Source organism: Hylobates moloch, unplaced genomic scaffold (assembly GCF_009828535.3).
Source record: "Hylobates moloch isolate HMO894 unplaced genomic scaffold, HMol_V3 SCAFFOLD_10, whole genome shotgun sequence".
NCBI classification, from domain to species: domain Eukaryota; kingdom Metazoa; phylum Chordata; class Mammalia; order Primates; family Hylobatidae; genus Hylobates; species Hylobates moloch.
This window is the reverse complement of record NW_026652285.1, coordinates 70,971,054-70,984,713: the sequence shown is the minus strand read 5'-3', so window position 1 is coordinate 70,984,713 and position 13,660 is coordinate 70,971,054. Positions and strand designations below refer to the sequence as shown.

At 49.2% G+C, this 13,660-nt stretch overlaps 1 protein-coding gene across 11 annotated transcripts in view; it reads left to right on the top strand.

Moving 5' to 3' along the window:
- Positions 1-13,660, top strand: part of ANKS6 (ankyrin repeat and sterile alpha motif domain containing 6) — an 84,702-nt gene that overhangs the window by 18,407 nt on the left and 52,635 nt on the right. For all 11 annotated transcript variants that reach the window (XR_009215204.1, XR_009215206.1, XR_009215205.1 and 8 more), the window contains 6 exons: positions 515-621; positions 2,778-2,926; positions 4,435-4,633; positions 5,405-5,454; positions 8,772-8,975; positions 11,796-11,949. Coding sequence is in view for 8 of the 11 variants with exons in the window: in XM_032164659.2 (XP_032020550.1) it covers positions 515-621; positions 2,778-2,926; positions 4,435-4,633; positions 5,405-5,454; positions 8,772-8,975; positions 11,796-11,949 (863 nt within the window). In the remaining 3 variants the exon portion in view is untranslated. The remainder of the gene's footprint in view (positions 1-514; positions 622-2,777; positions 2,927-4,434; positions 4,634-5,404; positions 5,455-8,771; positions 8,976-11,795; positions 11,950-13,660) is intronic.

Sequence of the window (13,660 nt, the reverse complement as noted above, 5' to 3'; positions counted from 1 at the left end):
CTCCAACAGTATCTCACTTTGTTGCCAGACTGGAGTACAGTAGCATGATCATGGTTCACTGCAGCCTTGACCTCCCAGACTCAAGCAGTCCTCCTGCCTCAGTCCCTCAAGTAGCTGGAACTACAGACTTGCACCACCACACCTAGCTAATTTTTAAACAAAATTTTTAGTAGAGACAGGGACCCCTATGTTGCCCAGGCTGGTCTCAAACTCCTGGGCTCAAGTGATCCTCCTGCCTTGACTTCCCAAAGTGTTGGGATTACGCACGTGAGCCACTGCATCTAGCCTCGGTTTTCATGTTGTTCCTGGAAGAAGCACTTAGACTTTGATTTAAATCATGTTCCTGCTTGACCTGCCCATGTGCTAGGGAATGAGAGAATGTGAGACTGCCCTTCCATGCCCTTCTTAAATGTTCGGAGACTGAGCTTTGTAGTTAATGTTGTTGGTTTTGTTGCCCAGGAGCAAAGCCATGCTTTTGCTTTCAGTGAATGTAACTCTAGCATTTTCTTCCCAGGAATAAGGAAATTGTCAAATATCTGCTAAACCAAGGGGCCGATGTTACTCTTCGTGCAAAAAATGGATACACGGCATTTGACCTGGTGATGCTGCTGAATGATCCTGGTAGGTAATTTCAAGAAAAGGGTTGTAAATCTACCCAGCGTTTCTTGGGCTGAGAGTCAAGACAGCCACCTCCTCTGGTGACTTGTGTTTTAAGCACTTGCTTATTCGTGGGGGAAAGTCATTCTCAAGTGTCAGGAGCTTGCTGCATGATCTTAGGCAAGTTCCTTCCCTCCCCAGTGAAGTGCTGGACTTGGACCAGGTGGCCCCGGGGACTTCTTCCAGCACCAACCTCCTAGGAGTCTCCAGAGAGGGAAGGAAAATAAGACGTGTCTGACTTTGCAGTCCACACACACCCTAGAATGGCATCTGTGCTTCACAGCCAGAAATCCTGAGTCACTCAGGTGGAAACATAAAGGCCCCTTTGATAAGCAGAATGGGAGATAGAGCAATGGCCGCCTCAGCTTAATTGTGTAGGTAGAGGCTGCAGGGTCAAGGGTCGTGTGCTGGGACTGTGGCCATTAGTTCCACCCCTCTTTGTCCTTGGCTGGTACCTGCTACTCCCCTTTGACCCTCCCCTGCTGTGACAGGCCCTCTTTTGGGACCTGGGCTTCCAGTTAGCGAGCTCAAGGGGAAAGGTCTGTGATCTGTCATCTTTCTTATTACCCTGGAGTTTCAACCCAGAGAGAGAGAAGCCCCGAGGCCCTTCTGACCCACTAGGCTTGAACCCTGTGCTGGGATTCTAGCTGTTGGCTGTGGGGAGAGAAGACTTTCACCTCTGCAGTCACAAGTCACCTGCTGCCCCTCTTAGCTAGAGGGGTAGCCAGCAGGCGTACCCTTCCTCATCACAGCACTGCCACCCTTGCCACCCCTTCCCTGCTGCAGGCCCTTGCACTTCACAGATGCACACTTGGTTCTGTTTGACCCTCAAAGAGGTCTGAGAGGGGAAGCAGAGGTTCACATCCTCTTGAAGAGATGAGGTCGCCAAGACTCGGGAAGTGATCTGTCCCAGCCAGAGAGTTGGAGTCCTGTGCCCCAAGTCCAGTGATCCTACTCCACCTAATTGGAGACCTTCTTCATGTGCCAAGAGTTTGTTATTCGGAATCAGTCCCCAGCCACTCTCGCTGGATCTCATACACACTTTTTCTGAGAAACTCATCTTTTCAGTGTTCCTCTTCTCCCTAGCCTCCACTGCCATTTATTCCCTTTCCCAATAAAACAGTCTATTCCTAGGAATATTTTTCCTAGTAGGTTTTTAAATGAAGTGTTTACACAAAACTTTTGAAGAAACTCATGCCTATTATTGAATACTTGGAGAGAAAAAAGAAATAGCCTGGCATGGATGGCTCACGCCCATAATCCCAGCACTTTGGGAGGCTGAGGTGGGTGGATCACTTGAGGCCAGGGGTTCAAGACCAGACTGGCCAGCATGACGAAACCCCATCTCTACTAAAAATACAAAAATTAGCCAGGCATGGTGGCGGGTGCTGCAGCCCCAGCTACATGGGAGGCTGAGGCAAAGAACTGCTTGAACCTAGAAGGTGGATATTGCAGTGAGCCAAGAGCGTGCCACTGCACTCCAGCCTGGGTGACAGAGCAAGACTCTGTCTCAAAAAAAAAAAAAGAAAAATAGTCATCAAGAAAAAGCATTGTTAAAAAAAAAAAAAGAAAGAAAAAGCATTGTTAATAGTTTGAGTATCTTCTCAATCTTTTTTGCAATGCTTTTTTTATATAACTGAGTTGGGTTCATAATAACTTCATAATACTTAATATTTTTAAGGCACTTGTATTGCTCTAAAGGAATTCCCATGAATTGTCAAGATACCTTTATGTGGTGGGTATTAATGTCACTGACTTGTACAGACGCACAAAGAGGCTTTGTAATTTACCTGCAGTTACACAGCCAGGGAGGGACAGAGGCAGAATCTGAACCTCTGCAGCCTGGCTGTGAAGCCTGCACTTTTAAACACACTGTCCCCCTGCCTTCCTCATGAGAGAGGACTTCCGGTTTTTCTTTTTGGTTAAGTAGGTTAAGCCCTGCTGGCTTTGTTTGCCACCTTTTGAAGATCAGATGGAGAGGCAGTTGCCTTGATTCTGGAATTACACAGACCCTGGAGCTGCAGGGCTGAGTTCTAAGTCTGACAGGGGTCATCTTGAGTCTTCTCCTCATGGCCCAACAGACATATTTGCAGGTAAAATGCTGCCTTTTGTGTCCATAGACACGGAACTTGTTCGACTGCTGGCATCTGTCTGCATGCGGGTGAATAAAGACAAAGGCCGGCCGAGCCACCAGCCGCCCCTGCCCCACTCGAAGGTCCGACAGCCCTGGAGCATCCCAGTGCTGCCCGATGACAAGGGTGGGCTGAAGGTTTGCCTTTTCCTGTCTTAAAGGGGCTTAGGGAGCCAGGGAGATGGGGGCTGGTGGGGTGCCTGCTGCCTCCTATGCACCCAGGCTAGTTTATGCTGGGGAGTCCCCGCAGGGGTGGCAGGTGAGCTGGCATTGAGCAATAGGAAACAAGGGGGACCAGGAAAAACTGGGGTGACTGTGACCATGTTGTGGCAACAGTGGCTGCTTTGTAAGAATGTGGGTCCACGCTTGTAATCCCAGCTACTCCAGAGGCTGAGACAGGAGAATTGCTTGAGCCTAGGAGGCGGTGGTTGCAGTGAGCTGAGATCACGTCACTGCACTCCAGCCTGGGCGACAGAACAAGAACTTGTCTCAAAAAGTGATGTGGATCCATATTACTAGATCTCTCTTTTTTTTTTTTTAAAGGAAAAAATAGAAATCCAGATTTTGGTATGGAATCTTAATTTATAAGTATAGGGAATTTTAGAAAATTCTGCATGATGTAGTACTGAGCTGGCCAAAGCAAACACTTCTCTTCCCAAGGAATCCATTTGCAGCCTCTGCTTTACTGTGCAGGATATTTGCTGATCGTGCCACTCTGGGGTCTCCCTGCAGTCCACAGGCCCTGCCAGCTTCCTGGAAACACCGGAAACAAGCTCTGGTGGCTGCTTGTAACTGCAAGCTGAGACTTTCTCTTTGGATTTCTCATCTTCCACGTCCTGCTCTACTTGTTTGAAATCAAACTTACTTTATGCCTGAGAAAACAAAACAACACACTGGTCTTGTCTGCCAACCTCCCCACTCTGCATGGGGTGGCAGCGCCTGCTGAGGGCTGCAGACTCGGCGCTCCTTTTGTGTCCATTGCTGGCTCGAGCTCTGCATCCTTCCTGACTGTGTTGTTCTCATAGCTCCCTTCATTCCTGCTCTTACTGCCATTTCCACAGGCCAGGCCCTCACAGACGCCCTTTGTGGCTGTTCATTAACCTCTGAGTGGTCATGGGTTACAAGTGTTCACCGAAGGTAGTGCCTGTCCTCTCTAGGTGAGGATCAGCTATAGGAGCAGCTGGCCCAGGCCCTGGTATAGAGATCCTGATGCCTCTCACATTATCACCAGAGCAGTAGGAGGGAAATTATGCAATGATAGACGCTTAGGAATCTGGAGCTGCCTCTGTGGCCATCTGTCCCTGTCTCACTGTAAGACCTCAAGCAAGTCAGCACTCCTGTCTGGGTCTCCATTTCTCAATCTGTGCAATGAGGAGATTGATTAGATGAGGGATGGCAAATAGGGTTCACTGCCACCTCCAGGCTATTGGAAGTGACTGCCTAAGGGCTGGGTCAGGAAAGATTAGTGAGTAACCATGGCTTATTGGGAATGGGTGCTATCGTTGATCAGTAATGTCTGTCCGGGCCCCAGGAGAGGGGAGGGCAGGCACATGTGAATGTAGTCACTGACTCTGGGCTAGCAGGTCCTGGGCCCACTCTCCTTGCCCTTCCTGGAGCATGACTTCTGCTCTGCGTTCCTTTGGCAGTCCTGGTGGAACCGAATGTCCAATCGGTTCCGAAAGCTCAAACTGATGCAGACGCTGCCCCGTGGGCTGTCCAGCAACCAGCCTTTGCCTTTCTCTGACGATCCTGAGCCAGCTCTGGACTCCACAATGAGGGCTGCCCCCCAGGACAAGATAAGCCGCTCTGCACTCCCTGATGCAGCCCCTGTGACCAAAGACAATGGTGAGAAAAGTCTGCATGTGCAGTAGAATTTTCGGAATGGTCTGAGCCTGTACCCTCTGCCCTTCATCCTACCTCCTGGGTTGCTGTCAGGGGTGAGATGATGTTGGAATGTGACACTGGAGCATAGAGGCTGGTCTGGTAGAAAAGATACTTAGGCAGGGACACAACCACCAGGAGTGTGATAGAATGAGAAGGTGCTGTCCAGTGGCAAGAGGCCCAGGTTCCTGTCCCACACTCCCTGCTGAGGGACGACAGGGAGTCATCCTTTCTCTTGCCTTTGATAGGTGGTTTTCCCTACCTATGAAATGTGACTGGTCTATGACACTGAAAGCATCTTGAAATAAAATGAGTTACTGGGAGGGTGTGAGTAGTGAGCTTCCCATCACTCGAGGTATTTAACAGCTTGGATAACTTTGTCAGTTTGCTGAAGGAGATTCCCATACTGACTGGAACATAGATAAGATCCCTTCTAACAGTCAGATTCCCCATAACTGGATTAGCTCCTCTGGCACTACTGTCTGAGACAGACTATTGAGCTAGGGGCACCACTGTCTGACCCAGCACAGCAGTGGTTTATGGAAAAGCTGAAAACATGCTCCAATATACCTTTTAAATGCCTTCCTTCTATTAAAATATCGAATACCAATTATTATTAAATATTTAAGCACCCAGGAGAGTTGGTTTTCCAGGATGAAGCCTGCCCCAGTCACTCATCCTTATGCTGTGGACACGTGGAGGGGTCATTTCAGGAAATTTCCATTTGTCTCTCAGGTCCTGGGAGCACAAGAGGAGAAAAGGAAGACACGTTATTGACAACCATGGTGAGCGTGGGGCTTTTCTAAAAGCATTTTAGGTCTCTGGCAATCATCAGTTGATTGATTTATAAGGAGGGATGTGGGCGTTTGTCTGTCTTTGTGGTGGTCACAGATAGGGTTGGTGATCAGAATGTGTAACAATGGGCTTAGCTCTGGCACTGAGGAGTCAGAACAGATGCCAGCTCTAAACTGTGGAGAGGTCTGTGCTGGTGCTCACCCGCTGAGTGTCAGCTCTGGCCCTGTTCTCAGGGAGGCAGGGGATTGAGGGTCAGAATCGATGGGCAGCATGAGAAACGAAGACTCACCATTTGGGCTGTGGAGAACCAGGGAGAGGAGTCAAAGAGGAGAGTATGTTTCCAGCTGGGGAGGCCTCAGTTTCCTCAGAGATGTATTAGGATTAGAGTCAACTGTGAGTAACGGAAAGTCCCCAAATAACAATGGTGTAAATAAGACAGCCTACTTCATTCAAGTAAACAAAGTCCAGAACTAGTATATGGCTCGTTGGAGTTAGGGACTTGAGTCCTTTCTGCCTGTTGGTCCCCCAGGTGTAGTTTCTATTTCTAAGGTCACCTCTTGGTTCAAGATGGCTGCCAGAGCTCTGGCCATCACAGCCTCATTCCAGCAAGCAGGAGAGAGGAGGGGAGAAGAGGTAGCCGTGGGCACACGCCAGCTGTCTTTAAAGAAGTTTCTTGGGGCGACGCGCGGTGGCTCATGCCTGTAATCCCAGCACTTTGGGAGGCGGAGGCGGGTGGATTACTGAGGTCAGGAGTTTGAGACCAGCCTGGCCAACATGGTGAAACCTCGTCTCTACTAAAAATACAAAAATTAGCTGGGCATAGGGTGGCGGGCACCTGTGATCCCAGATACTCGGGAGGCTGAGGCAGGAGAATTGGTTGAACCCGGGAGGCGGAGGTTGCAGTGAGCCGAGCTCGTGCCATTGCACTCCAGCCTGGGTGACAGCAAGATTCTATCTAAAAAAAACAAAAAAGTTTCTTGGAAGCTACTCTGCTTAAATCACAGTGGGAAAGCAGGGAAATGAAGTCTTTGTTCCAAGTGGTCCTGTGCCCATCTAAATAAACATGAGGGGTGTCATTTCTAAGATGTGAAAAGTAGATACTGGGGGACAGTTTGTAGTCTCTGACTTTGGGGATCCCTCATGGTTATGGTTTTTAAACAAGATCACTCCCAGGAAGTTCTTAGCATAGTCTTAGCATAGTGTCTGGCCCAGAATAAGCTCCGTGGTGTGAACTTGGATGTGTTACCTCCCCTCTCTGGGTTTCACACTCCTTTCCTCTGACATGAGAGCTTAATGGTTAAAGTTGGACTTGAGTCCCTTTAGCGCTAAGACCCTAATACTAGCCAGCAGAGGGCAGTATTGCAGAGGACAAGGGAGCAGAGGGGACTCCCAGAAAAGGCATCAGCAGCGTCAGGAACTGCAGAGCCCAGCGAGGAGTCCTGACCCGATCTGCCCGCGGCTCCCTGCCACCCCAACAGGTGTAAATTGATGGCTCTAACACTGACTCTGGGGGCTTGTGTTGCCTGACATTTGATCATGTTATTAAATAGCAATAATTATTTTTGGTATGAAGACAGAAATGCTATTTTAGAAATTTTGGAAGAAGCAGTAAAACATAAAGGAGGAAAATAAATTCACCCCGATCACACACCCAGCTATAACCATGGTTGGCATTTTTATGGTATATGTCTTTTGAGTATTTTTTGTAAGCAGTTTTTTAGCATGTATAAATATGATATGATGTTATATATAATAATAGCAAATACCATAGCTCTTACTAAGTACCAGCTACTTTTCACTACACTTTGCATATATTAGCTCATTTAATATTCCTGAGGTTGGCACTGTTAGTATCTTTCCCATATTGTGTTGAATCCTATTTATTTGTGATTTATATGTTGTGACCATCTTTTCCATGTCATCAAGCACCATGTAGTCACATCATATTTAATGGCTACATTAGAACATTCCAATGTAGGAATGTGTCTCTTTATCCAAGACAGCACTGTCAGACTCTGTGATTTCTAGTTTTTTGTTGTTTTAACAGCTCAGATGAATGTCCCTACACCTTCGTTTCCCCTACTTGCCTGATTACTTGCTCAGGATGAATACCTAGAAATGGAATTCCTGGGTCAAAGGTTGTGAATGTCATTGGCTTCCAGAAAGATAGCAACAATTTAGACTGTTACCCCAGGGAGGTAGAAGACCCTTTTGTGGTGGTGGATTTGTCGCTGTGAGTGTCCAACTCAACCCCGTTTGCCGGATGAGCTTGTTGTGGTCTAGAGGGAAAGAGGGGACAGCATTTGTTTAGAGACTTTCAGAAAAGCAGGACAGAGCCAGCCTGGGAACCCTGGAAGTGTACTCCTTCCCCAACCGCTCATGTCCTGTAGAGGGCGCCAGTGTGCCTGCCCGCTCTCTGGGTGGGGTGGTCCCGCTGCCCCGCTGATGGGCATGTGCAGCCGTTAGTGTGGAGATGCCCGCCTGCTCGGCTCCCGAGGCGGGTTTAGCTGTGGGATGCCCGTTGCTGCAAAGCACCATCTGGCACAGAGTTCACTGTTTTTTCTTAATTAAGGTGAGCTTGGTTTGTGAACACTTCCTTGATGATCTAACAGTCATTACTGTGTAGATTTTATACTGGCCCCCAAATCACATTTTTCAAAATTTAAAATTAAATTACAATTAAATGTCAGCAGCAGGAGGTGTGGCTGGAGCAAGCTGGAATGTAGGGGGCTGGGGAAGAGAGTGGTGCTGGGCCCCAGCCCTTATCCCTCCCGCTGCCTCCTTCATCCACAACGGCTGCTCATGCTGGTCTCCTCACAGCACTGCACCCATGTCCTGCTCCTCTAGGCGGCAGGCCTTTCCGTATTCTGGCCCCTCACTCAGTCTGGAATGCCCCTCCTGGTCCTCACTGGCCCAGCTTAAACTGTCGTTCGGGCTCAGCTCGGTCCCCACAAAGGTGCACTCACCGCGCAGCAGGGGCACCCCTCCTCTGTGTTCTCCCAGTTCCCCTGCCTCCCCTACAGCACACCAACATCATCTGCTTTTCCGTGGTGCTCTGTCTCCTCTGCCCCATTCTGATCTTGCTGCTGTGGGGAGAGATCCAGGAGAAGCCTGGCGTTGGCGCAGAGCAGACATGGGTATTGTGCAGTTACTGGGAGGAGAGCTGCAGATGCCACATAGCTCCTGGCTTGGGTGGAGGGGCGGATGGTGGTGCCATGCCCTGAGAAGCAGGAAAAACATGGAGTCTTTCCCGCAGAGTTGGGAGCCCTCCTGGGGGCTTGTCTAACCCTCAGCCTGTGTTTTTCAGCTTCGAAACGGAGCTCCCCTCACCAGACTCCCGAGTGACAAGCTGAAAGCAGTCATCCCCCCATTCCTACCCCCTTCCAGTTTTGAGCTGTGGAGCTCTGATCGGTCCCGGACGCGTCACAATGGGAAGGCAGACCCCATGAAGACTGTGCTGCCCCAGAGAGCCAGCAGGGGCCACCCTGTGGGCGGCGGGGGCACAGACACTGTAAGTTGTCTTCTGACACACTTCTACACATCACTCACTGCTCACTGAAATCATGGTTTGTTCCAGGCAGAGGGACCCTCAAACTGACGAATCCAGAGGGGTTGTAACTTTTTTTTTCTTTTGAATGGATGATATCCTTTTGTCTAATGAAGCTCTATAGAGCAACTCAATATGGAAAATAGATTAAAATGTTGAGGTAGCAGGGAACATCTGTCCCCTCACTGGAACCCTAGATCTCCAAGGAGCACAGTTTGAAGACCTGATCTATCTAATCCAACCTTCCTTTTAGTAGATGAGGAAACTGGGACCCAGGGAGTGGGAGTAATAGCTGAAGATCACCAGCCAAGTGTGAGTGAACCATGATCAAGAGCAAACACTCAGCGGCAACTGTGTGTGCTACTGGTGCTTTCTTGTGCCCAAGAGTGTAACTTCTTTTGATTGTAGTGATTTCTAACTTGGTGGCTCCTGATCTGTTTCTGAAATTGACAGTCCCGTCAATGTGGAAGACACCTGTGTGTAGCCTGTATCTAGACGGTAGATGCAGCAAATGGGCAAGACGAAGGGATTCAGGACTGACCCTGTCGCCATGTTCTGGGTGATTGGAGAAACTTGTGGCCTCTATTTCTATAAGATGGGGCTGACCTCAGCACTCACTGCTGCCTCCTAGGGCTGTGGTAGTATCAGATCACCAGCAGGAGACCAAGAGCCTGGCACCTGGAGATGCTCTCAAAACAGGCAGGACAGGTTTGCGTTTAGTCCACTATTCTCGATCAGGTAGGAACATGGGGGAGTTGTAGAACCCATCCCTGAGACCTCGTCTATGGCTGTGTTTCCTTGAGAATTTAACCCTAGAGGGACAGAACATCAACTTGACTTGCTTCATTCACTCAGTGAACATTCACTGAATCCCACTGCCATGTAGCCCAGTCAGCCCCATTCTGCCCTAGAAGAGGCGGTGGTCTGGGTGGCAAAGACACAGGCACAGAACCTGAGGCAGGGAGCAGTGTTAGGAGTGTGGGAGCGCCAGAGAGGTGACCGTGTGTGGTAGGACACTCGGGAGGCCTCCAGGAAGAGGCGACAGCTGAGCTGGGGTTTGCAGGCTGTGGAAGAGTTTTCTCCCCAGTGGAGTGCAGGCAGCAGCATCCCAGGTAGAGGGAGAGAGAACATGAGCTATGGCCTTTGCAAGTGTATTGTGTTTCGCTTACTCAGCAGAAGGGCCTCATTCTGGGCCCTGGGGATCTTGTCACTGTCCCTCCCTTAGGAGTGCCCACAGTGGGGGGCCAGGGCCCTGGGATCTGTCACTGTCTCTCCCTTAGAGTGCCCATAGTAGAGGACCAACAAGAGGACCTTCGTTTTGGTGTTCTGTGGCTGCTGTAACAAGTCACCACAAACTGCATGGCTTAAAACAACAGAAATGTATTCTCTCACAGTCCTGGAGGCAGAAAGTCTGAAATCAAGGTGTCAGCAGGGCCCTGCTCCCTTCGGAAGCTCCAGGGAGACCCGTTCTTTCCTCTGACAGCTTCTCTTGACTCTAGGCTTCGCTTGGCTTGTGGCTGCGTCACTCCAGTCTCGGCCTCCATGGTCGCATTTCTTCCTCATTTGTCAAAGTTCCCTCTGCCTTTTCTCTTATAAAGATACATGTGATTGCATTTAGAGCCCACCTGGATAATCCAGGATAAGCTCCTCCTCTCAAAATCCTTGACTTGGGCACATCTTAGGTAAGCACATATAAGCTCATCCTCATTCTCCTGCCTCATAAGGTAACAGTCAAAGGTTCTGGGAATTAGGACACTGTGTATCTTTTTGGGGGCCGCAATTCAGCCCACTGCAACCTTTAGTCATATCTACTGAGTGCCTTCTTTGTGCCAAGGCCAGAACTGGGTACCAGGCATACAGCAGAGAACCAAGTCCCCATGGAGCTGGCAGTCCACTGGGGCATCAGACGCACAGGCAACCGCAGTAAATACACTCACAAGACGTGGTAAGAGTTACAGTGTAAGCGAAGAGGGTGCTGGAAGGGAGCACAGCCATGTGTCGAGGAGCCTGCCTTACACAGGAGCCCACCCTAGACCAGAGCCCATATTACACCGCTTAGGCAGTGAAGGCCTTCGAGACCTGAGACCCAAGGACCGGGAGGAGCCACTGTGGGAGGAGTGGGGTAAGGATGGGGAGGAGCCTCCGGGTCCGTGTAGAACAGGCTGCCTGGGCAAAGGCCCCAAGGCACAAAAAAGATCAGCAGGAAACCCAAAGGAGGTTGGTGTGCCTGGAGCAGAGCAAGCGAAGCAGAGGGTGGAGTGAGGTCAGGGTGGAGAAGACATGACCAGGAGCATTGGCACTAGAGACAGTGGGGCCAGGAAAGGCACCATGAAGGATGTGGGGAGGAGAAGACCCATTCCAGCTGAGGGACCAACAGGGGCAGCATCACGGAAGCAGTCTTGGAGTTGGGGAGCTTGTCACTGCACCAGGCGTTGCTGAGGAGGCTAGATTTTGTCCTGGATGTGCTGAGGCCTCCATGGGTTGTCAGTGAATAACATGGTCAGGTTTTTTTCCTGGAAGGCCCTGGAGTTGAATGAGACTGAAAGCAAAGTGGCCCACGGGAAATGACATGGCGTGGGTTCACTGAGCTAATGGGCGAGTTGTCAGCACATAGAAGCTCCATCCTCAGGGACTCCCCAGCTGGGCCCCGGCAGGGCCATGATGGGCACAGCGAGATTTGGTGGGGTGTGCACCAGCTGAGCACAGGAACCCCCACACTGTGATCCTGCACGGCTGGAGAGAGGAGCATCCTCCCTAAGTGCTGCACCTGCCTTATTCTTGCAGACACCAGTCAGGCCTGTTAAATTTCCAAGCCTCTCCAGAAGCCCAGCCTCTCCTGCCAATTCTGGAAACTTCAACCATTCGCCTCATTCATCGGGCGGCTCCAGTGGGGTAGGAGGTGTGAGCCGGCACGGTGGGGAGCTGCTTAACCGTTCAGGTGAGTAGCTGGGCAGGGCCACTCAGGGAGGTGGGATGATCCCTTGGGACTGAGGGTGCGTGCTGCCTGGATATTCAGGCTGCAGACAGTCGCAGAAATGACCGCACAAGAGGCACTTTCTCCTTGATGTGGCTAAGAGATATTTGTAGTGAATTCCCAATACAGAGTTTTACACATTTTCTTGGGGATGCAGGCGGATGGAGATAGAGGAAAATAAAGTCCAGAGTGCTTTTTTTTTTTTCTTGTAAAATTTTACAAGAGATTAAGAGAAATGCATGGTGTTTTCATGGTGTTTAAAATCCCTGAAGGTTAGACCTTGGAGAGCTTCTCATTCTGCCCCTTCGTTGAACAGATGAGGAAACCGCAGCTCACAATGGGCACGAGATTTGCTTAGGGTCACACAGCAAGTTGGTGGCAATTAGGTCTCAAAGCAGAGTGCCCCAAAGTTATTATGGGCTTTCAGCATACTTTCTAGTCTTCCCTAAGGTCATCCAGGATTAACCAAAACCAGCTTTGCAGGAAGGCCATTGTATTAGTCTGTTGTCACGCTGCTAATAAAGACATACCCGAGACTGGGTAATTTATAAAGAAAAAGAGGTTTAATGGACTCACAATTCCACGTGGCTGAGGAGGCCTCACAATCATGGCAGAAGCTGAAAGGCACATCTTACATGGTGGCAGGGCAAGAGAGAGCTTGTGCTCTCATTATAAAACCATCAGATCTCATGAGATTTATTCACTATCATGGGAACAGCATGGGAGAGACCCGCCCCCATGATTCAATTACCTCCATCAGGTCCCTCCCATGACATGTGGGAATTGTGGGAAATACAATTCAAGATGAGATTTGGGTGGGGACACAGCCAAACCATATCAGCCACCCTGCTTCTAGTGGAAAAAGCTTTAAGACCAGATGAGCCAAGAGACTAAAACAAAGTATAATCTCACCCACTACAGATCATCATTATAATTTTCATATATATATATATGCCAAGCCCTTTGAATGAATTACCTCCTTCAGTGCCCCAGCAGCCAATGAAGTTACCACCTCTGTTTTACAGATGAGGGATTGGGGCTAAGGACAAGTTAAATAACTTGTCCGGGGTCACATAGCTATTAGTTGGCAGAGCCAGGATCCAAACCCAGGCACTTTGACTTCAGAGCCTGTTCTTGGAACCACGTGCCTTTCTAAACTATAAACTGCTCTGTAACTTGCTTTTTTCTTTTTCCCCACATTGCTAGATTGTGAGCACCTTTTTATGTTGATACATATATATCTACAGCACCTTGTTTAATAATCAAACAGTATTCCATTTGTATGAGGCATCACAGTTCATTTAACCAATTCCCTGTGTTGAACACTGAGGCTGTTCCTAGATTTTTGCTTTTTGTAGCTAATACTTCCCTACGTAATACCTTCATGCCTCCATATTCACCTGTATGTTCAGTGATTTCTATTATTTAAATTTGCTGGAATCAGGGTGGCTGAGTTCATGAGTATGCCTATTTTTGAGTCTTTTGATATGTTTTGCCCTCCAGAATGGCTCTGTTTAAACATGTGAAATATTTACAGCAGGGCCTGGCACATAGTAAATCCTCAATAAATATTAGTCATTAGTGTCCCACACTGAGCACCCCCCAGCCCTGTGTATTATCTCTTTCTTTCTTTCTTTGAGACAGAGTCTCACTCTGTTGCCAGGCTGGAGTGCAG